The sequence below is a fragment of the Colobus angolensis genome, unplaced genomic scaffold, assembly GCF_000951035.1.
Source record: "Colobus angolensis palliatus isolate OR3802 unplaced genomic scaffold, Cang.pa_1.0 Scaffold47, whole genome shotgun sequence".
In the NCBI taxonomy this organism is placed as follows: Eukaryota; Metazoa; Chordata; class Mammalia; order Primates; family Cercopithecidae; genus Colobus; species Colobus angolensis.
Window position 1 is genome coordinate 432392 of NW_012118154.1, and position 23039 is coordinate 455430.

The following is a 23039-nucleotide window of genomic DNA, read 5'->3' on the forward strand; positions in this document are numbered from 1 at the left end:
GCCGGGCGGTGGCAGGCGCCTGTAATCCCAGCTACTTAGAAGGCTGAAGCAGAGAACTGCTTCAACCCAGGAGGCGGAGGTTGCAGTGAGCCGAGATCGCGCCACCGCACTCCAGCCTGGGCGCCAGAGCAAGAGTCTATCTCAAAAAAAGAAAAAAGATAACACACTGGGTGGGGAATGGCCACACCTCAAGAGTGAGCAGGAAGGCCTGGGGTGAGCTTATCAAACTCCTGCCAGGCAGCTATGGGGGGAACCGTCATAAGGACCAGCCCCAAAACAGCTCATTCCCAACATACCCACTACGGACGTCCTTTTATCTTGGAGTAAGGTCCAAATTTCCCAGAATTCAACGACTGAACTGCTCCACACCTTTTCCTAATTTTCTAAACTTCCATAGGCTGAGCAATCACTCAGCCTGCCCTTTCAGACCAAGGGGCCGTATGTGTTTGAGCACGCACACGTGTGGGCATGTGTGTGTTGACACCGGTCCACTCACTAGGAGACTTAATCCTATACATTCTCCACACGTTTCCCACCCCGAATACAAACACGAAAGGAGGGCTGTGTCTCTATAACTCCTCATGCTCAACCCTACACACAATTCTGCACGATTAGCATCCAGCCAGACACCTACAATTCTGACTCCACTGTGCTGAGTGACGGGACAGCCCATCACCCCCGTATGTCAATGGTTCCTCTCTGGATCGTCGACAAGAGGACAGCTGTGGAGACATCTGGGGAATACTAGGGATACCCTGAAAAGCCCAGCAGACACCTGAGCTTCTGGCTGGGGACCCAGGTGTGGCAAAAGGCAGAAACAGCAGTCGCTATCTAAGGACATCACTTTATTGGAAACAAAGGGCGGGGTGCAGACGATGGCTAGGAGTCGGGCTCTGTGGGAGGCGGTGGCTTCTCGTCATCAGGGGGACAGTCGATGAAGTCGGCCAGCATGGCGGCTGTGTCATCCTGCTCCTTTCAGGCACAAAGATACCAGATTCAGAAGAGTCTTACACACATCAGAATAGTCTTACACACATACACAGAAGAATGGTTCAGGCTGGGCAAACGTCTCCTGAGATACGCGGCTGCCACCCACTCTCCCGGCAGCCCCACCTTCTCACCCAAGGAGCCTTCCCCGCCTGGCCCTCTCACCTTTTCCTGGAGAGCTTCAGCCTCTGTCTCTGTCTCCATCTCTTCTTCTGCAGGTGTCTCTGGTGGGGGCTGTACCCTGTCACCCCCATCCTCAGTTCCCTCTTCCAGCAGGGTTGGGGGAGCAGAGGGCTCTTCTTCAACAAGCTCCTGGGGAGGGGGGCCTGCCGCGGGGCTCCCCTCTTCCCTCTCCACCTCTCCCTGGGAGGGGAGCACTTCAGGGGCCAGGGTGGGAGCTGTGTCAGCCCCATGCTCCTCCTCTGCCCCTGGCTCCTCCACTTCCAACAGCAGCCCGGGTTCTGGTTCTGGCTCAGGCTGCACCTTTGGGGGAGACTCAGGGGGAGGCAGAGCTGGAGGCAGGGTTGGGGGTGGAGGTCCACCTTCTTCTACCTCCCCTCCTGCTGTGCCGAACTCCAGCTCTTCCACCTCTTCCAATTCTTCTTCCTCCTCCTCATCCTCCTCCTCTTCTTCTTCCTCTAACTCACCTTCTTCTTCCTCAAATTCTTCTTCAAACTCTTCTTCCTCCTCTTCTTCCTCTTCAAAATACTCCTCTTCATCTTCCTCCTCTTCCTCAAAGTCTTCTTCCTCTTCCTCTTCTTCCTCTTCTTCTTCTTCCTCTTCTTCCTCTTCCTCCTCCTCTTCATCACTGCTGTTGATATTAATAACCGTCAAATCCTCTTCCAGGGCTGGGGGTCCTCCCCCACCAGGAGTCCCTTCAGGGACCAACTGGGGTGGAGGGAGCGTCACAGGACCAGGAACAGGCGGGGGCGGAGGTGGGGGTGGCGGGAGAGGCCCTGGGGCTGCAGGAAGTTCTTCAGGCTCCTCCTTGGCTGGCACAGGAGGGGAGGCTGTCGGCGGCCCAGTGGGGGCGATAGGGGGTGGTGTGGCACCTGAGGGTGGTGGGGGTGGCAGGGGGGGAAGCCCCTCGGGCACAATCACCACGCTGTCATCAGAGTCACTTTCCAAGGAAATCTCCACATCAGATGCCTCCTCCTTATCATAGTGGACAAAGGCTGGTCTGGGCACTCTCCCCCCAAAAGTTTCATCTGGGGGTATAGCAGGTGGGGGAGTCCCACTAGGGGCAAGGATGGGGTCCTCATTTGAGCCTGCCCGGTGGTTCTCCGGACCAGGAAGAAGCCGGGGAGGGACAGACACTAGGCCTGAGACAGAAAGGCCTAGGTGGTTGGCTGTGGTGGGAGGTCCAGGGCGTGCCGAGGGCACAGGGCCTGCTGAAGGCATGGGTCCTGCTGAGGGCATGGGCCCTGCTGAGGGCATGGGGCCCACTGAGGGCATGGGGCCTGGAGGATGGAAGGGTGGGGCCCTGAAGGGCGATGGGGCCTCAGGAGGGGGAACTGGAGCAGGTGTGGGGCAGGTGGGGCCCATGGGCTGCAGGGGAGGAACCCGGGGGTGGGTCAGAGCAGCACAGGTCACCAGTGCTTCTGAGCAGAAAGAGGAGACCTGAGGAAAGAAGAAAGGGCAAGTGTGAGCACCAGGAAACAAGAGACTCCAGGAACCAAAGAGGGGTTTGGCCCGTCACAGTTACCTCAAGGCTATCTTCTCGCTGGCCGAGGGAGAAGGCTTGCAGGGCACAGGCAAGAGGAGGTGGGCAGCGAGGAGAAGGGGCCAGCAGCAGTGCCAGCAGCAGGCAGTAGAGTTCGCGACGGCAGCGGGAGCTCGTGTACGGGGAGCTGCCTAGGACCTCCCCCTGCTGGACACCCATGACCAGGGGGAGGACCAGATCATGCAGTCTCTAAAAAGGAGAGAGCACACCTGGAGACATCCCCAAGACCACCCAACCCTTCTCCAGAGCCTACTCCCAGGTCTGAATGGACCCGCCTCTGGGCCGCACCCCCAGTGTGTACAGAGCAGGGGCCCTTCCCCCATCTCCTCGTTAGTGGACGAGGCTCCACTAACCCTGTGAGTCTCCTCCTTGATGAGAGGTCCACACATGAGGATGGTCCGGCTGAGGCCTGGGGAAGAAGAATGGCGTGTAAAGAGTAGGCTCCCAAGAGGACTGACGGCAAGGGCTTCTGCAGCACATAGCCCAGAGTGGGCATCAACTCTGCCACTGCCTATCTTGGCCAAGTCATTCCACTTCTCAACTAGAAAATGTGGATCATAAAAGCACCTCTACAGTACAGGGCCACTGACAGAATTTAATTGACACAATGTAAGTAAAAAATTGTAAATTTTATAATTTTGCATTTATATATTTGGGGACAATCAGTTCTCCCCTTCCCATGGGATGGGGTGGCAGGCAGTGAAATATATGGGACTCAGAGGAAAGTCATCCATTAACTGCACAGTATCCAACTAGTAACTCTGTAGCCAGGTCAGTGGTTATGGTGAGAGCAGGGAGCTCCTCCAGGCAGCCTACCCTAGGGAGAATGTCGACTTCACAGGGAGGAGGCTTCCCCACGTGCTAGAACTCTGCCTGATAGAAAGTGGATAGGCCAAGGATGTGCCGAACGCAGGAGGAAGCAGAGGCCTTGGAGGGGCAGTGTCAGCTACCAGAGTCCCTGGTCTAACAGCAGGACCTGAGGCGGCCTGCAGCCCTGGCAACAGGGCGGCTGCTTGGGCGCCTCCTCCTGGCCTCTCTGCAGGCTTCTGCCGGGCTCTGCATTTTACAGGCACCTTCCCCTTCACCCGCTGTTTGGGCGATCACTCATCACAACGGACAAAGGCTGGTCTGGGCACTCTCCCCCAGAAAGTTTCATCTAGGGGTATAGTAGGTGGAGGAGTCCCACTAGGGGCAAGGATGGGGTCCCATTTGAGCCCCAGTGGTCCAGGGCACAGACCTCACCCACCTCTGAGTGCAGCCGCGCACACATCGCTGTTGGCATTGCTATCCCCTTTCCGGTGACTTGGCGGGGCCATAGCTTCCCCCACATCCAGCTTTAGCTTCTTGGGGGCGCTGGGCTTTCCAGTCTGCAAACTCCCATCAGGGCTCCCCCGCGGGCTACGCAGCTGGTGGCAGAGGAAACATAAATCACATCCACAGGCAAATAAGAAGGCAGGACAGCCACAGTGGACAGTGTTTGCTGAGCAGGCACATTTGGTCAAAGGGCACAGGATGAGTCCCGAGATGGAGCCGAGGCCTCCTCACCTTAAGGGCATCAGCTGGCGGTGAGATGTCACTGAGCAGGTGGGTGAGCAGGGCCTCTCCAGAGGCTCCTCCCTGAAGCATTCCCGCCGAGGCCCCACAAACCTGCACCCACAGCTCTAACACCGCATACACCTTGGTCCGAACCGTGCTGTGCCGTGAGCAAAGAGGACAGATATGAATGGAGTGTCAACATGCCAGAAGCCCCAGCCCACCTGCACCCCTCATCCCCCTCTTGTCTTTATTCCCTTCCTGGATGGTCACCTGTAAGGCCTCTCCTGGCCGGGAGAGAGGGAGTCTCTACCGATGCTCCAGGAATTGAGGACCTGGGGAAGTAGGCGGCTGATCAGGATCCCAAAGCGCAAGAGCCGGCTTCCACACCTGGGGCAGAGAAGGAACAGTGACCCTCGTTTCTGGCACGCCCCATCCCTTCACCACAGCCAGCCCAATCCCACTCACGCGAGGATGAGTGCAGAGAGCAGGTCCAAGGCCTCAAGGTGGATAGAGGGCAGCAGCAGCAGCCGCAGGGGACCATCTCCATGCAAGCTCTGGAGAAAAAAATGGCAAAGACAGAGTAGGGGAAGAAAGTGAGAGCCAGAGAGAGACAGAAACAGGGAGAGACTATTTACATATGTACACATAGGTAAGAAACCTACCCCCGATCTCAACTCTCCCAACAAAATCAAACCCCTATCCTCTAAAATAGACCCTGGATGGAAGGTAAGAAGGATGGCTGGGCCTCTCAGCAATGACTCAGCTGATCCCCAAATTCACCCTCCCCCAAGGAAGCATTTGCTACACTCTGACAGTGTGCACCTGTGTCGGGACACACAGAGTAACAGTATTTGGACAAAAGTAGGAAGCTGTCTGGGATGATTCAGGATGACACTGTTTGGGGAGACTCAGGTCCCCAGTACTTTCCTGGTTGCCTGGTGTCCTGAGCAAGGGCTGTGAAGAGATGACAAATCCCACTTACAATATTCTTGCTACTGACGCTGAGGGTCCGGCAGATGAAATCCAGGATCTCCTGCACAGGGACGGACACGGGGGCTCCAAACTCAGAGCTAAAGAGAATCAGAGCAGGGAGACCCTCAGAGCAGGCTCCCTGGTATAACTCCCACACCCACCTTCATCTCCTTTCTCATGATGAGGGCGACACTCCCTCATCAACCCCTCCTGCTCCATGCCTCCGCTCCCTCCAACACCCCCACACACCTGAGCATGAGCCCTAGGCAGCAGGCCAGTCCCGAAAACCTCTGCAGAAGCCGGAGAAGGACATGGGCATCGCCATCTTCTGAGGACAGCAGCATCTCCACCCCAGGGCCTTCATTCTGCACAGGAGCTGGGCAGAAGCACAACTACCCTGTACACTGTCTTTCTTCCATCCCCTCCTCCGTCATTTCTGGTGGACGATCTGCCTGTATTCTAACCCATTTTCCCCAAACACCAACTGCCCCGTGTCTCTGGGCTCCCTCCCGTTCCTTCCTGCCACACTTCCTCAGCATTGTTCCACTGACTAGCAGCCCTGGTCCCTACCGGTCTCTGCTCCCTCATACAGGGCCCCCAGCAGGGTGTGTAGTGAGGCCAGCAGACTGTGTAGCTCCTGCTCCCAGCTCTCAGTGTGCTTCAGGCCTTGGGAAAAGCCAGCCCCTAAAGAGGGCAGCCGGGAATAACACTCACAGGCCAACTGCGGGACAAAGGACAGAAACCTGGTCAGATGGGGATCCAGCCCAGCCACAGAACCCCCAGCCCCACTAACGCCCAGAAGAGATGGAGATCAGAGAGCTCTGAGAGAAACCTGAGATGGGACAATGAGGCCAAAGGACCCAGATGGGCACATGAAGGCAGGACAGAAAAGCTGAGGAGGAGCAGCAAGAGACACTCCAGACTCAGATCCCCGGGCTCTCCCTCTCCCTCCCTGCCCTTTACCTGTTGGAGCTGAGGGCTCAAGGCATCCACCCTAGACAGAAAAAATGAGGCCAGCTTGCCCTGGATGTGGAGGGAAAAAGGAAGAGGCCGGTGAGCCAGCTCTGAGAGCCAGAGATGTACACCCCATCTGTTCCCAGCAGCAGACTCTAAGCCCAGGTCTTTTTTTTCCTGTAGACACAAGAAGCAAAGCCCTCTATGGGGCATCAACACCGGGCACAGACATGCTTTCATGATAGAAAGACTCCTCAACGCCACCTCTGGTCCTCGGCTTCCTGCCTGGGGGGAAAGGGGTCTGGCCCTGTCCCACAGACAGCTGGGCTTCCTCCTGGACAGTTTTTGCAAAATTTTTCCCTCAAGTCAAAAGGACCTAGTACTAAAAAACAATCTCCACACTCCAACTCTCCACCAGCTCACACACAAAAATGAGGGTCCAAGCTGGAAGTTAAGACACTAACCAGAGGTATGAGGGCAGGACAAGGTCAAAAAAGAAGGCTGGCTGCTAGAGCAGAAGTAAGGCAGCAAGTCTCGGGGTAGCAATCTGTCATTCAGCACTTTCTCTGCGTGCTGTGTGAAGGTGCTAGGGCAGGAATGTTTAACCTGAGAACCACAATTTAGTTGAGTATACAATCAAAGGGGCCTGTGAACATGGATGGGGAAAAAAATTACTCCCACTAAATTGTAAAATGTAGTGTTTTCTTTACTTATAAATGCAGACAAATAGCCACAGTAGTATCAGCAATGCCTGTGACTGTCACTAATAGAATCATTTTCATGTCACATTGTAATTGTAACACATCCTGAAATACCATTCACATGAATCACTAATTTGCAATTACGGTCGATGTAAGACCTGCTTCTAGATCTTATTACTTAACATGTCAATAAAAAAGCACAGGCTGGGTGCAGTAGCTCACACCTGTAATCCAGGCACTTTGGGAGACCAAGGCAGGCGGATCACTGGATCCAAGGAGTTTGAGACCAGTCTGGGCAACATGGAGAAACCCTATCTCTACTAAAAATACAAAAACTTAGCCAGGTGTGGTGGCATATGCCTGTAGTCCCAGTTACTCGGGAGGCTGAAGTGGGAGGACCGCCCAAGCCCAGAACCGAGATCACGCCAGTCAGTGTACTCCAACCTGGGTGACGAGAGTGAGACCCTGTCTCAAAAAGAAAAAAAAAAGGCTGGACGTGGTGGCTCATACCTGTAATCCTGGCACTTTGGGAGGCTGAGGTGGGCAGATCACGAGGTCAGGAGTTCAAAACCAGCCTGGCCAACATGGTGAAACCCCGTCTCTACTAAAAATACAAAAATTAGTTGGGCACGATGGCAGGCACCTGTAATCCCAGCTACTCGGGAGGCAGGAGAATTGCTTGAACCCAGGAGGCAGAAGGGGCAGTGAGCCGAGATCACGCCACTGCACTCCGGCCTGGGTGACAGAGCAAGACTCCTTCTCGGGGGGAAAAAAAAAAAAAGAATTAGTAAGGACAACAAGACAAGGATACGGAAACACAAGAATCTGGAGCCAACACTGGCAACATAGAGAGAAGGGGAAAGAGCAGGCTCACGCTTTCCCCTGTAGTCCTAGTTACTTGGGAGACTGACGCGGGAGGATCACTTGAGCCCAGGAGTTCAAGGTTACAGTGAGCTACAATCTTAACACTGCACTCCTGGGTCACAGAGCAAGACCCTATCTCCAAAAAAGGCTCAAAAAGCTGGGCTGAGGCCAACAGAAGTCTGCTTATGTGACTGCAATAAAGCGGTGTACGGTGAAGTGACACGGCTCTAACCACAGGTCTACCCTGGCTGGCCCACAAAGCCAACCAAAGTGATGGCTCCCTTGGAACAGTTCACCCAAAACACACACACACAGAGCACGTCCTGGGGCTCTCTCAAGAGTGGCTTAGGCTCTTCCCACCCATTCCGAGGAACTGCTCATCAATGTGGCAAGGCGAAGGAAGTGAGTTTAAGTCTCTGCAGGAATTGACCTCATGGACTCAGAATGCTTGATTCACATTACTTGGGAGGAGTAACCCTGAGCTTGGAGTCTGCAATTACCCTGAGAATATCTGGGGAATGTAACAGAAAACACACAGACACTTCAAAACGGCAATTACCAGTTTTCCTAAGTACTAGTCTGCTAGATTTTCCAAGTGCAAAATGGCCCCTGCAGCCTCTGCATAACAGATTCTTATCTGAAGTGCTGGCAACCGACAAAGCCAAAATCCTCCACACCCTCAACAGAGGGAAGTTCTCCAAATGACCTTTTTTTTTTTTTTGAGACAGGGTCTCACTCTGTCACCCAGGCTAGAGTGCGGTGCCACGGCTCACTGTTTTGTTTTTTGTTTTTTCTTGAGACAGGGTCTCACTCTGTTACCCAGGCTAGAGTGCAGTGCCACGATCTCGGCTCACTGCAACCTCCGCCTCCCAGCTTCAGGGGATCTCCTGCCTCAAAGTTCTGAGTAGCTGGAACCACAGGCGTGCACCACCAAACCCAGCTAATTGTATTGTATTTTTGGTAGAGGTAGGGTTTCACCATGTAGGCCAGGCTGGTCTCAAACTCCTGGCAGATGACACTTGATTCTTAGGGAAATAAAGGTAGACACTCCCTGCAACGACACAGAAACATTTGTTTGTTTGGAAAGGGTACTCAAAATGCAGGCCTTAGTTCAATGGTCTGACGCAAGGTTGTGAATTATAGATAAATTTTCCTGACTACTCACACTGAAAATAAAAAAACAACAGCAGAAGAGCACTTAGCATTCTAGTCTCCTTAACGCTTACTATTCACACTTCTGCCCTGTCAGCAACATTCAATTTCCCCTCCCCTTTCCTGGGGGGACGCAGGTAGATAAAGACAATACCGAACAAAGCTGAATCAAAATAGACTTTTGCAGTAAAACCAAACCTTTGTTCAGGGACTAACTGTGGGCCTGTGTCATTTGAGAGGTTAACTTACAGAACATTTGACAAGGTAACCAATTTTCACCAAGCCTAGTAAAACCTCAGTAAATAACCTCTGCTAAACTTGAACAAAATCGATAAGTCACTCCAAACACCTTCTTGACAAAAAGTCCCGCCCTGCCTACCCAAAGATTCTATTAGCTGTGATTAGTGGCACTCGCATGAAAACAAGGAATCAGCAAGGACACAACCCCATGCTCACTCAGAACTCGCATCTGCTCAGGCACTTTTCAGATACTGCGAGTAGCCAGTTACTAAAGCCACTGCAGGTACCGCTCCCTGACCACAGCACTCAGGCCGGTGGAACTCTGACTCACAGTCCTTCCCAGGCCAGCAAGCTACACAGCCACTAACAATTGATTAGAGCTGCTATCTGCCCCGGTTTTACAATTACCAGATAATATAACCTTTGCTTATGTCACTTAAGTCCCTCTCAGCTGGTTTTCTCCTCTGTAAAATGCAATGATACCAATTCCACAGAATAATTACAATGATGAAATGAGACAACACATCTTAGACACTCAGGAGAGTGAATGGCAGTGGGCACCCACTAGACCAGTTCCCTTTCCCTCCAAGAGCTTACTTTCTTGCTTTGGTCACAGAACCACATTAATCTCACTTTCTTTTTTTTTTTTTTTTGGAGACAGAGTCTCGCTCTGTCACCCAGGCTGGAGTACATTGGCACGATTTCGGCTCACTGCAACCTCCGAACACAAACTAATTTTTGTGTTTTTAGTAGAGACAAGGTATCACCATGTTGACCAGGCTGGTCTTGAACCCCTGGCCCCATGTGATCCTCCTGCCTCAGCCTCCCAGAGTGTTGGGATTATAGGCACGAGCCACCTGCGCACCCAGCCTTTACTTTATTTTTGAAGGTCTTGTAATTTTCTCTGGGAATGCTTCCTGACCCATCACTTCACTAGGACAATTGCCCCAACACTTCTTTCTGCATATATTCCTGTTTAAACTCCCTCTGTCACTTCCTGACCCCTTCCTGCCAGTTGTCATGACGCATACAAGGTAACTGTACAAACAGCGTCTACGTGGGTCAGATGATGGAGGAGGCCAGGAGAGGAATTACAGTTTTGTTTTTAAGGAGATGCAATAACATACATGAATGAATTACAGATTCTACTGAAGCAGTCACAGTTAAAGGGCCATTTGTAATTGGCACATTTGTTGTTTGCAGTATAATTGGGTGCCAGCTATACCTAAGAACAAGTAGGTGTTCCCTGTAGATTAAATGTTCTCTCTTATTTTGTTATATTCACCATTGGTTTGATTGGACACCTGCTTACTAAGATGGAAGCACAAATCTCTAGAGAGCTGGAATTTGTGGCAAATCAGTAATTTTTTTGTTTAACTGGTGGAGTTAACTGTATTGGCCGTTACTATTGTTAGTCAAGGGGGAGGGAGTTTGCTCTTCAGGTTGTCTTGAAAGTGAGATTATGAGGCCGGGCGTGGTGGCTCACGCCTGTAATCCCAGCACTTTGGGAGGCCAAAGCAGGTGGAATGCATGAGCTCAGGAGTTCGAGACCAGCCTGGGCAACACAGTGAAACCTCGCCTCTACTAAAATACAAAAAATTAGCCAGGCGTGGCAGTGTGTGCCTGTAGTCCCAGCTACTCGAGAGGCCGAGGCAGGAGAATCGCTTAAACCCAGGAGGCGGAGGTTGCAGTGAGCCAAAATCACGCCACTGCACTCCAGCCTGGCGACAGAGACTCCGTCTCAAAAAAAAAAATAATAAAGTAAGATATGATGTGAAGGTTAAAAACTAAAAAAAAAATTTTAAAAAGGAATAAAGTAAGATAGAAAGGGGGCCAGGCACACTGGCTCACACCTGTAATCCCAGCACTTTGGGAAGCTGAGGGAGGAGGATCACTTGAGGTCAGGAGTTCAAGACCAGCCTGGGTAACATAGCGAGACCTCCTACAAAAAATTTAATAATTAGCCGGGTGTGGTGGCGCATGCCTTAGTCCCAGCTACTTGGGAGGCTGAGGTGGGAGAACTGCTTGAGCTCAGGAGGTCAAGGCTACAGTGAGCCAAGTGTGTGCCACTGCACCCCAGCCTGGGCAACAGAGTAAGACCTTGTCTCAAAAAAAAGACAGGATGGTACAAAAGTGGGCAGGGCATTTTAAGAGATACAGAAAAGGCAATGCAGAAAAAGGAAGGAGCCCATGGTTCAGAGTCTGGCTTAGGCATCAAGCAGATCCAGGTTCCAATGCCTGCTGATCTTAGGCAAGGTTCTCGATTCCAATTTCTTTGGAAGAATGAGGATTCAGTGAGATGAGTGCTACAATGTGGTAGAAGTGTAGCTGTGGAGATTGGTCACTTTAAAGGATAATCAGAAGATAGGTGCTGAGGAAGCTCAGGACAGGAATCTGAGGTAAGAGCTCTCAAGGCTTACACTGGTGGGGAGAGGAGTGCATAAATACTTACTTTGAGAGAACCACAAGCCCGAGGGAAATAGGTCATACAAGCCTTCATTCCTTCCAATGCTGACTGCTCACACTATAGGGAAAACAAAGTGATAAATGAGAGGCCGAGAGCACCCTGTCACCATATTCCACCTCCCCCAGCACCCGGCAAGGGCCCTTCTCCAGAAATCACTTTTTCTCAGCCCCTCCCTCTTCTCACTTCTTCAATCCTATTCCCCAGTCATTTCCATCCAACAATTAAACAGTGTGAGAAGGTGAGGACTGCGGGGGGGCCATAGGGAAGGGCCCGGGGAGACATCTCACCTCTGGCCTGAGGCCCAGCAGGGAGGTGAGAAGGCCAGGGAGGTGGTTCATGGAGATATCCCGGAACAGTGCAGGCAGCTGGGCAGCATATCGGAGGAGGTCCCTCAGGACAGCCACAGCCAGCTCCATTGTGGCAGGCGGGTCCTGGGTCTAAAGAAAAAATAATGTCTCGTGCTTCCAGCCTCACCTCGACTGTCACCAAAGAGCAGCAGGAGGCACTGCAATACAAGCAGTCTTAGAAACACCACAGTTAATGTCAGTATGACCATCCAAGCCACTACCTGGCAGAAAAGAGGGCATGGAGGCATGGAGTATCCAAGAGTAACATCTCTGTCTACAGAAAGGACATGTGTTTACGTTTTACTATTAAGGGTCCTAGGCGTATCTGGGGTCCTAGGAATTTGTGTGGGGAAAAAAAGAGTAACAAAGCTATACCTTAAAGACCTGATTAACTGAAAGAGTTTTCTTTTCTTTTTTTTTTTTTGAGACGGAGTCTCACTCTGTCAGTCAGGCTGGAGTGCAGTGGCGCGATCTCGGCTCACTGCAAGCTCTGCCTCCCGGGTTCACACCATTCTCCTGCCTCAGCCTCCCGAGTAGCTGGGACTACAGGTGCCCGCCACCACGCCAGGCTAATTTTTTATATTTTTAGTACAGATGGGGTTTCATCGTGTTAGCCAGGATGGTCTCGATCTCCTGACCTCGTGATCCGCCCGCCTCGGCCTCCCAAAGTGCTGGGGTTACACGTGTGGGCCACCGCGCCTGGCTGAGTTTTCTTTTTTTTTTTTTTTTTAAGACAGTCTTGCTCTGTACCCCAGGATGGAACGCACTGAGGCAATCTCAGCTCACTGCAACCTCTGACTCCCGGGTTCAAGCGATTCTCATGCCTCAGCCTCCTGAGTAGCTGGGATTACACGCATGGACCATCATGCCTGGCTAATTTTTGTATCCTTAATAGAGACAGGGTTTTGCCACATTGGCCAGGCTGGTCTTGAACTCTGCGAGTCATGTGATCCGCCCACCTCAGACTCCCAAAGTGCTAGGATTACAGGCATGAGCCACGGTGCCCAGCCCTTTTTTTTTTCTCTTTGAGACAAAGTCTCACTCTGTCACCCAGGCTAGAATGCAGAGGCACAATCTCGGCTCACCGCAGCCCTAGAAGAATTTTCCAATGATCTCATACCAATGTTCCCTGCTAGAAAAGGAGAACAGCACTTTTCAGACTGAAAAATAAGCCTCAGTCATAACAAAACTGCCCCATCTCTTTGAGGTTGCTACTAACTGGCTCAAACCCACCCTGGAACTCATGGAGAAAAGAAGTTTGAATTTAAAAGGACTTCCTTAGAAAATTAATATGTATCTAAGGGAAAAGCATACAGCATATATCTCCTGCTAGATGAGAGGAGGCTATGTGTCAAAAAAAAAAGAGAATACTTATGAAGCAAAAACAGGTAGGCCTACCAACGACACATAGGCCCTCATCACTGTCCAGTAATCCTACCACATTTCTCTCTGGTTAACTCTGCTACTTAAGTTTTCTCCTCCAACTTCCAACTCACTACTTCTCCCACCACTGTCACCTATTTAACCTTGCTCATAACTTCACAGAAAAAAACCGAAGCCCACAGATAATTACAAGGAACTATAAAAACAGCAATTACTTTTGCACCAACCTAATAAAACAGCCTTCGCTTCCCACTCCCAAACCTCAAAATTTCATCTTCACACTATTCACTCTCTCCTGCCCTCTTCCTACCCAAAGACAGTCCCTCCACTGTGCTTTCAATACTGTCCCGTCCTTTCCTCTCAGAACCTTACACTTTCACTGGCTTTATCTCCCTTAAATTTCTAACCAGTCCCCATCACACAGACTCTTCCCACTGACATTTATACAGCTCAAGTCTCTCCCATCTTAAAAAGGCTTGTCTTTTTCATTTTTATTGATTGATTGATTTTGAGATGGAGCTTCCCTCTGTAGCCCAGGCTGGAATGCAGTGGCATGATCTTGGCTCACTGCAACCTCCACCTCCCGGGTCCTGGTTCAAGCAATTCTCCTGCCTTGGCCTCCCTAGTAGCTGGGATTACAGGCACACGCCACCATGCCCGGTTAATTTTTGTATTTTTAGTAGAGATGGGGTTTCACCATGTTAGCCAGGCTGGTCTTGAACTCCTGACCTCATTATCTGCCTGCCTCAGCCTCCCAAAGTGCTGGGATCACAGGCATGAGCCAAAGAAAAAGTCTTTTCTTGAGCCCATACTTCACTTGCCAAATCCCAGTAATCACCCAGTTTCTCTCCCTCATCATCCATTAACGCCCAGCATCTTGAAAGGATTTCCCATCTTCCCTCCTTCCGTTTCCCTTCTCCCATTTGCTTCTCATCCTGAGCCAGTCTGGCTTCAGCGTCCACTGCTCCAGCAAAACCACTCTCACTATGGTCTTACCACCCATGCTGCTAACCTAATCAACGATTCTCAGTCTGCATCTTGTCCCACCTCAGGAGGCACATACAGAAATAACTCCTCCCTCATCCCTCAAGGAGTCTTCACTTGGCCCCCCCCAGCCCACAATCCTGATTATCTTCTTTCTGCTGCTGGCCTGTCTCAGTCTCCTTCGTAAGTTCTTCTTCCTCTACCTGACCATTAAGTGTAATGTGCTTTAAAATCCAGTCCATAAAAGGGCTTATTTTGATAATCTCATCCTCAGTTTCAACTGCCATCTAAACACTGAAGACTCTTCCCCCTAGTAAAAGATGCCAGGCCAGGCACGGTGGCACACATCTATAATCCCACACTTTGGGAGGCCAAGGTGGGAGGACTGCTTGAGCCCAGGAGTTTGAGACCAGCCTGGACCACATAGCAAGAACCCATCTGTACAAAAACATTTTTTTAATTACTAGGGGGTGGTGGTGTACGCCTGTAGTCCCCGCTATTGGTGGGGGTGGTGGGGGGTACTGATGTGAGCACAAAATGTCAAGGCTGCAGTGAGCCATAATCACAACACTATACTCCAGCCCGGGTGACAAAATGAAACCATGTCTTAAAGAAAAAAAAAAAAAAAGAACAAAAAAAGGGCTGGGATTGGTGGCTCCTGTAATCCCAGGACTTCAGAAGGCCGAAGTGGGTGGATCACCTGAGGCCAGGAGTTCAAGACCAGCCTGGCCAACATGGTGAAATCCCGTCTCTACTAAAAATACAAAAATTAGCCAGGTATGGTGATGGGCGCCTGTAATCCAGCTACTCAAGAGACTGAGACAGGAAAATCGCTTGAACCTGGGAGGTGGAGGCTGCAGTGAGCCAAGACTGGGCCACTGCTCTCCAGCCTGGGCCACACAGCTAGACTCTATCTCAAAAAAAAAAAAAAAAAAAGCCAACTAAAGTCTCCACCTACTGAACCATCGGGGCTACACTGAGATGTCTGGCCACTTCCACTGACACCAGATCAGGGGGATAGTTACTAATGGTGCTTCTACTGAATGCTCAAGGCCACAGCCATGGTATCTTCTTCCCACACCTCCAAATCTGTCTTCCAATGTTCAGGAATCCAGGAGTCACGCTGGATATGTGTTCTACTTGATGCTCATCTATCCTCAGCATCTGCCACTCTGACACTGTATCTCTCTCAAATCTATATCCTTCTCATCAGTTCTACTGCCACAACCCTAGTCCAAGCTACTGTGAATGTTCTCCTAGATTACTTTAGTAGCCATCTACATGGTCTTTCTGCTTCCAATCTGTTCCTTTCTACTTCACTATCCACAAGGCAGCCAGAGATATATTTTCTTTCTTTTTTTTTTTTTTTTTTTTGAGATGGAGTCTCGCTCTGTTACCCAGGCTGGAGTGCAGTAGGGCAATCTCAGCTCACTGCAACCTCCACCTCCCAGGTTCAAGCAATTATCCCACCTTGGCCTCCCAAGTAGCTGGGATTACAGGTCCCGCCACCATGCCTGGCTAATTTTTGTATTTTTAGTAGAAACAGGGTTTCACCGTGTTGGCCAGGCTGGTCTCGAACTCCTGACCTCAGGTGATCTGCCCACTTCGGCCTCCCAAACTGCTGGGATTACAGGCACGAGCCACCATGCCCGGTCGCAGAGAGATACTTTCAGTCACTACCACCACCTCCTTATCTCTGCTTAAAACCTTCCATGAGTTGCCACTACTCCAAGAATAAAAGCCAAAATCCTTAGCATGGTCTATAAGGCCACACACAACTTGGTCCACAGTCTCCCTATCTCCCCAGCCACAACTCATCAATTCTAGCCACATGCTGGAATTCTTCAAACAGGCCACGCTCTTCTTCTCTCACAGCTTTGGCACATTAGGACACTCTCTTAACCCAATTAACTCCTATTGATCAGTTCAGAAAAGCTCCCCCTGGACTGCTGGCCCTGATCACCACTACCCACACTACCCGAGCTGAAGTCAGATTATCCTGTTACACGTTTTCTGAGAACTATAGTCTTTACCTCCACAGCACCTACATCAGTTGATCATTTCACATTCATTTATAAAATTATTCTTTAAAGTATCTTTGCCAGGTGCGGTGGCTCACGCCTATAATCCCAGCACTTTGGGAGACCAAGGTGGGCAGATCATGAGGTCAGGAGATCAAGATCATCCTGGCTAACACGGTGAAACCCTGTCTCCACTAAAAATACAAAAAATGAGCCAAGTGTGGTGGCACGCATCTGTAGTCCCAGCTACTTGGGAGGCTGAGGCAGGAGAATTGCTTGAACCTGGGAGGCAGAGATTGCAGTGAGCCGAGATCACGCCACTGCACTCCAGCCCGGGCGACACAGCAAGACTCCATCTCAAAAAAAAAAAAAAGAAGTATCTTCAACTAGAACAGGAATCAGCAAATGATGGTCTATGGGTGCCTGTTTTTGCATAGCCCACAAACTAAGAACGGCTTTTACATTTTAAAGGATTGGAAAACAAACAATATACAATAGAAACTATATGTGGGTCACAAAGCATAAACATTTCCTATTTGTAAACATTTACTTCACAGAAAAAGTGCTAGACTCTGAGCACCAAGAAAGCAGGGTCCACGTACATCTCACTGTCTCCCCAGAGCTTGGTACACTGCCTGCCATATGTGCTTAGAAATGCTTGTTAAATAACTAAGTGGAGATGTTATCAAAGGATGTAAAAGTAGGGGAAAAAATTAAGACGTTAAAAGAGTAACAAAGTATGACAAACTCACAACCAACCTTATACTGAACAGGCAACAGTTGAAAGCATTCTCCTTGAGAAATGGAACAAGACAAGGATGCCCACTTTCACCACTTCTATTCAATATAGTACTGGAAGTCCTAGCCAGAGCAATCAGACAAGAAAAAGAAATAAAGGGCGTCTAGGCCAGGCGCAGTGGCTCACACCTGTAATCCTAGCACTTAGGGAGGCCGAGGCAGTCAGATCACGTGAGGTCAGGAGTTCGAGACCTGCCTGGCCAACATGGCGAAACCCTATCTCTACTAAAAATACAAAAATTAGCCGGGCGGGGTGGCAGGCGCCTGAATCCTGCCTACCTGGGAGGCTGAGGCAGAAGAATTGCTTGAACCCAGGAGGCGGAGGCTGCAGTGAAACAAGACTGCGCCACTGCACTACAGCCTGGGCAACAGAATGGGAGACTCCATCTAAAAAAAAACAACAACAACAACAAAAGGAAGAAATAAAGGACATCTAAATTGGTAAAGAGGAAGTCAAACTGTCGCTATTCACCAGTGATATGATCATATACCTAGAAAACCCTAAAGACTCATCCAGAAAGCTCCTAGAGCTAATAAATGAAGCCAGTGAAGGTTCAGGATACAAAATCAACGTACACACATCAGCAGCACTGCTGTACGCCATCAGCAACCAAGCTGAGAATAAAATCAAGAACTCAACCACTTTTATAACAGCTGCAAAAAAATTAAAATACTTAGGACTATACCTAACCAAGGAGGTGAAAGACCTCTACAAGGAAAAACTACAAAACACTGCTGAAAGAAATCACAGACGACACAAACAAATGGAAACACATCCCATGCTCATGGATAGGTAGAATCAATATTGTGAAAATGGCCATACTGACAAAAGCAATCTACAAATTCAATGCAATTCCCACCAAAATATCACCATCATTCTTCATAGAACTAGAAAAAACAATCCAAAAATTCACATGGAACCAAAAAAGATCCCACAAAGCCAAAGCAAGGCGAAGCAAAAAGAACAAATCTGGAGGCATCACATTACCTGACTTGAAAATATACAACAAAGCTACAGTTACCAAAACAGCATGATACTGATATAAAAATAGGCACATAGACCAATCGAACAGAAGGGAGAGCCCAGATATAAAGCCAAATACTTACAGCCAACTGATCTTCAACAAAGCAAACAAAAACATAAAGTGGGCAAAGGACACCCTTTTCAACAAATGATTCTGGGATAACTGGCAAGCCACACGTAGAAGAATGAAACGGGATCCTCATCTCTCACCTTACACAAAAATCAGCTCAAGATGGATCAAAGACTTAAATCTAAGACCTGAAACCATAAAAATTCTAGAAGATAACATCAGAAAAACCCTTCTAGACATTGGCTTAGGCAAAGAGTTCATGACCAAGAACCCAAAAGCAACAAAAACAAAGACAAATAGATGGGGCTTAACTAAAAAGTCTCTGCACAGCAAAACAAATAATCAGTAAACAACCCACAAAGCGGGAGAACATCTTCACAAACTATGCATCTGACAAAGGACTAACATCCAGAATTTGCAAAGAATTCAAACAAATCAGCCAGAAAAAAACAAATAATCACATCAAAAAGTGAGCTAAGGACATAAACAGGCAATTCTCAAAAGAAGATACACAAATGGCCAACAAACATATGAAAAAAATGCTCAACATCACTACCATTTGATCCAGCAATCCCACTACTGGACATCTACCCAGAGGAAAAGAAGTCATTATATGAAAAAGACACTTGCGCACAATATTTTACAGCAGCACAATTCACAATTCCAAAAATATGGAACCAGCCTAAATACCCATCAACCAACAAGTGGACAGAGAAAATGTGGTATAGGCTAGGAGTGGCGGCTCATGCCTGTAATCCCAGCACTTTGGGAGGCCAAGGCAGGCAGATCACGAGGTCAGGAGTTCGAGACATACCTGGCAAACATGGTGAAACCCCATCTCTACTAAAATGTTAAAAATTAGCCAGGCATGGTGGTGCACACTTGTAATACTAGCTACTCAGGATGCTGAGGCAAGAGAATTGCTTGAACCCAGGAGGCAGACATTGCAGCAAGCTGAGATCGCACCACTGTACTCCAGCCTGGGCGACAGAGCGAAACTCTGTATCAGAGATAGATAGATTAGATAGATAGATAGATAGATAGATAGATAGATAGATAGATAGATAGATAGATAGATAGATAGATAGATAGATAGATAGATAGATAGATAGATAGATAGATAGAAAGAAAGAAAGAAAATGTGGTGTATATATACCATGGAATATCACTCAGCCACAAAAAGGAACAAAATCATGGCATTAGAAGGAACCTGGATGGCACTGGTGACCATTAATCTAAGTGAAGTAACTCAAGAATGAAAAACCAAACATCGTTATGTTCTCACTTACAACTGAGAGTTAAGCTACGAGGACGCAAAGGCATAAAAATGATATAATGAACTCTTGAGGACTCGGGAGGACAGGTGGGAGATGCGTGAGGGATAAAAAACTACATATTGAGTACAATGTACACTGCTCAGGTGATGGGTGCACCAAAATCTCAGAAATCACCACTAAAGAAATTATCCATGTAACCAAACACCACCTGTTCCCCCAAAACTATTGAAATAAAAATATACATACAGGCTGGGTGCAGTGACTCACACCTGTAATCCCAGCACTTTGGGAGGCTGAGGCAGGCGGATCACTTGAAGTCAGGCATTTGAGACCAGCCTGGCCAACATGTTAAAGCCTTGTCTCTACTAAAAATACAAAAATTAGACAGGCATGGTGGCAGGGGTCTGTAATCCCAGCTACTCAGGAGGCTGAGGCAGGAGAATCACTTGAACGCAGGAGGCAGAAATTGCAGTGAGCCCAGATCATGCCATTGCCCTCCAGCCTGAGTGACAAAGCGAGACTCCATCTCAAAAAAAAAAAAAAAAAAAGTTTCTATTTGCAGCTTATCCTCTCCACTATCAGGGAATTGTTTTCCAATTATTCTGCCCTCAGAACTACATGTCCAAGTTGAAAAGAACATACCACATCCAAGATGGGGAATAAGGTGCGAGAAGAGGAGGAAGTAAGGCAGCAGCTGCATCCTCACCTGTAACACCTGCTGAATGCTCCGAAGCCAAGACACACAGTGCTGCTGGAACAGCTCTGTGGGGCTCTCCCCTACCAGCAGGGACAGCAGACACAGGCCCTCGAACCTTCGAAGAAACAAGAGAGTCATGATAAGTGGGCAGAGGCTAGACTTCAGAGACAGTGACTGACTGCTCTTTTATTCTCACTAGGCTATAGAAAGACTTCACTCCCAGTCCACTGTGGTTTCCACCTCCTGAAATACTTGGAGTGAGCTGGAAGAAGCAAATAAAGAAGGAAGCAGAGGTAATCCCAGAGGGAACAGGACATCTGGGAGCTGGAAAAGGTAGGGTTCAAATCAAGTGAGCTCACACAAGGAATGTAACTGTCCACATTCTTGAGAATAGAGAGAGGTCTTGAATCCTGGGGACGGTGACAATGAAAGGAAAGATGTACATATGCCCACTTCCTAAAGGAACATGCCCCTAGAGAAGAAACAGGGCCAAAGACTTACCGAGTTTTGATGGAACTGAGACGTGCATTACTGAGACTCACCAATGCCCCAAGAGCTGAAAGGTTCTAGGGGAAAGAAAACAGGGAAGCGAGTTACAAACAGGATGTTAAAAATGCAGAAGATTCTCCAAGCCCTTCTCTGTCCCAGCACCCATGAAGCCTTTCTGAAGTCGCACCTCCTCTGAGGCCAAAAGGCCATCCCACTAGAAGCCTTGGGCTCTTCCCTTTTCCCTGTGGGAAAGGCTGTTTCTCCGCCTTTCCTCAAGTTATATTTCACCTGATCTCTCCCCCCATGCCCCACCCAAGTAGTCCCAAACAGGACAGCCCAACTAATCCCACTACCAGACTTCAAAGATGGGTCTGCTTCACCTCTGTATGTCTGGACAGCACCTAACATAGGAGACATCCATAAATGCTTTTGCTGAATGGACACTGAACTCATCCATTATCCTTCCTTCACCCTCAAACAAATCCTCCTCCTCCTGTTCCTGGCTTCCTTACAGCTGTAAAAATGCCAACACAGACCGAGTCAACCAGAATCCTCCTTTCAGTTCTACCCTTCTCTCACATTCTGGAAGCCCACGAAAGATGTTTCCTCATCAGCTTCCCAGGTAACCTCTCCATGCCCCGAATGGCCAGCCTCCTCTCACGGCACCCACATCTCCCTAACGGCGTGCATCGCTCCTTCTTCCAACACACACACTATGCACGAGGTTAGGTGAAGGAATACAGAGCTGAATAAAATTAATAAGGTGTCTCCCTGTTGTGGAGGGAAATGTTTATTCATTTGTTCAATAAATATTTACTTCACATGGCTGGGAGCGGTGGCTCACGCCTGTAATCCCAGCACTCTGGGAGGCCAAGGCGGGCGGATCACGAGGTCAGGAGATCGCGACCATCCTAGCTAACACGGTGAAACCCCGTCTCTACTGAAAATACAAAAAATTAGCCAGGCGTGGTAGTGGGCGCCTGTAGTCCCAGCTACTCGGGAGGCTGAGGCAGGAGAATGGCGTGAACCCAAGAGGTGGAACTTGCAGTGAGCCAAGATCGCGCCACTGCACTCCAGCCTGGGCAACTGAGCCAGACTCTCACCAAAAAAAAAAAAAAAAATTCACTTGACATATACTTCATGTGAGACCTTGTTTTAGGTGCCAGTTGCTTATTTTCCAGGTAGAAGAAACAGAAAATAAACAACTGACAAAGTAAATACATAGTATATCAAAGGGTGCTAAGAACTCCAAGGAAAAATAAAGCACAGTAAGGAAGGAAAGGAATGCCCAGAGTAGGTAAAGAGGACAAGATTTAATGTAGGAGAGTAGGTACAAAAAGCATCTCCAAAAAGGGCCAGCCTGGGCAACAGAGTGAGACTCTGTCTCAAAAACAAACAAAAAAAATAATAAAAAATAAAATGTTAAATTGTATGGTTTGTGAATTATATCTCAATAAAGCTGTTTTGGCCAGGCATGGTGGCCTGTAATCCCAAAATTCTGGGAAACCAAGGCAGACAAATCACTTGAGGCCAGGAGTTCCAACCCAGGCAACACGGCGAGACCTCATCTCTACAAAAATTTTTAAAAATAAGACAGGTGCAGTGGCATGCAGTCCCAGCTACTCGGGAGACTGAGGCAGAAGGATCGCTTGAATCCAGGCGTTCAACGCTGCAGTGAGCTATGAACACACTACTACACTCCAGCCTGGGCAAAAGAGAGAGACTCTCTCTCTTAAAAAAAAAAAAAAAAAATCTGGGAGGCAGTAGAAGCGAACATCCTAGAAAACAGAAGGAGAATGGCCAACCCCAAGTACACGCACTGACGAAGATTTGGTTTCTTTACCATTCTCAAAGTTGCCTCAAATTTTTAACTTTTTAGAGACAAAAAAAAAAAAAAAAAATCTGGCCGGGAGCAGAGACTCACACCTGTAATCCCAGCACTTGGGGAGGCCAAGGCAGGTGGATCACTTGAGGTTAGGAGTTTGAGACCAGCCTGGTCAACATGGCGAAACTAAAAAAAATCTAAAAATCTACTAAAAATACAGAAGTTAGCCAGACGTGGCGCTGTGGTTTCGCGATATTGGTTGGACTGGTCTCCAACTCCAGACCTCAGGTGATCCGCCTGCCTTGGCCTCCGAAAGTGCTGGGATTACAGAAGTGAGCCACTGTGACCAGCCTAATGAAGCTGTTTTTATAAAAAGGCATACTGGGCAGGCCGGGCGCGGTGGCTCAAGCCTGTAATCCCAGCACTTTGGGAGGCCGAGACGGGCGGATCACAAGGTCAGGAGACCGAGATCATCCTGGCTAACACGGTGAAACCCCGTCTCTACTAAAAATACAAAAATTAGCCAGG

General features: G+C 49.0%; 1 protein-coding gene across 1 annotated transcript in view; it reads right to left on the minus strand.

The window, feature by feature from the left end:
- Positions 1 to 824: 824 nt before the first annotated feature.
- PELP1 (proline, glutamate and leucine rich protein 1) overlaps positions 825 to 23039 on the minus strand; it is a 34679-nt gene continuing 12464 nt past the window's right edge. The window contains exons 2-17 of the mRNA XM_011958348.1: positions 20699 to 20763; positions 20207 to 20312; positions 11884 to 12033; positions 11582 to 11653; positions 6182 to 6241; positions 5789 to 5939; positions 5468 to 5594; positions 5229 to 5316; positions 4712 to 4800; positions 4517 to 4633; positions 4256 to 4403; positions 3957 to 4116; positions 3064 to 3119; positions 2693 to 2899; positions 1153 to 2607; positions 825 to 972 (exon numbers count right to left, since the gene is read on the minus strand). Coding sequence (XP_011813738.1) covers positions 880 to 972; positions 1153 to 2607; positions 2693 to 2899; positions 3064 to 3119; positions 3957 to 4116; positions 4256 to 4403; positions 4517 to 4633; positions 4712 to 4800; positions 5229 to 5316; positions 5468 to 5594; positions 5789 to 5939; positions 6182 to 6241; positions 11582 to 11653; positions 11884 to 12033; positions 20207 to 20312; positions 20699 to 20763 — 3144 coding nt within the window. The 3' untranslated portion in view covers positions 825 to 879. The remainder of the gene's footprint in view (positions 973 to 1152; positions 2608 to 2692; positions 2900 to 3063; positions 3120 to 3956; positions 4117 to 4255; positions 4404 to 4516; positions 4634 to 4711; positions 4801 to 5228; positions 5317 to 5467; positions 5595 to 5788; positions 5940 to 6181; positions 6242 to 11581; positions 11654 to 11883; positions 12034 to 20206; positions 20313 to 20698; positions 20764 to 23039) is intronic.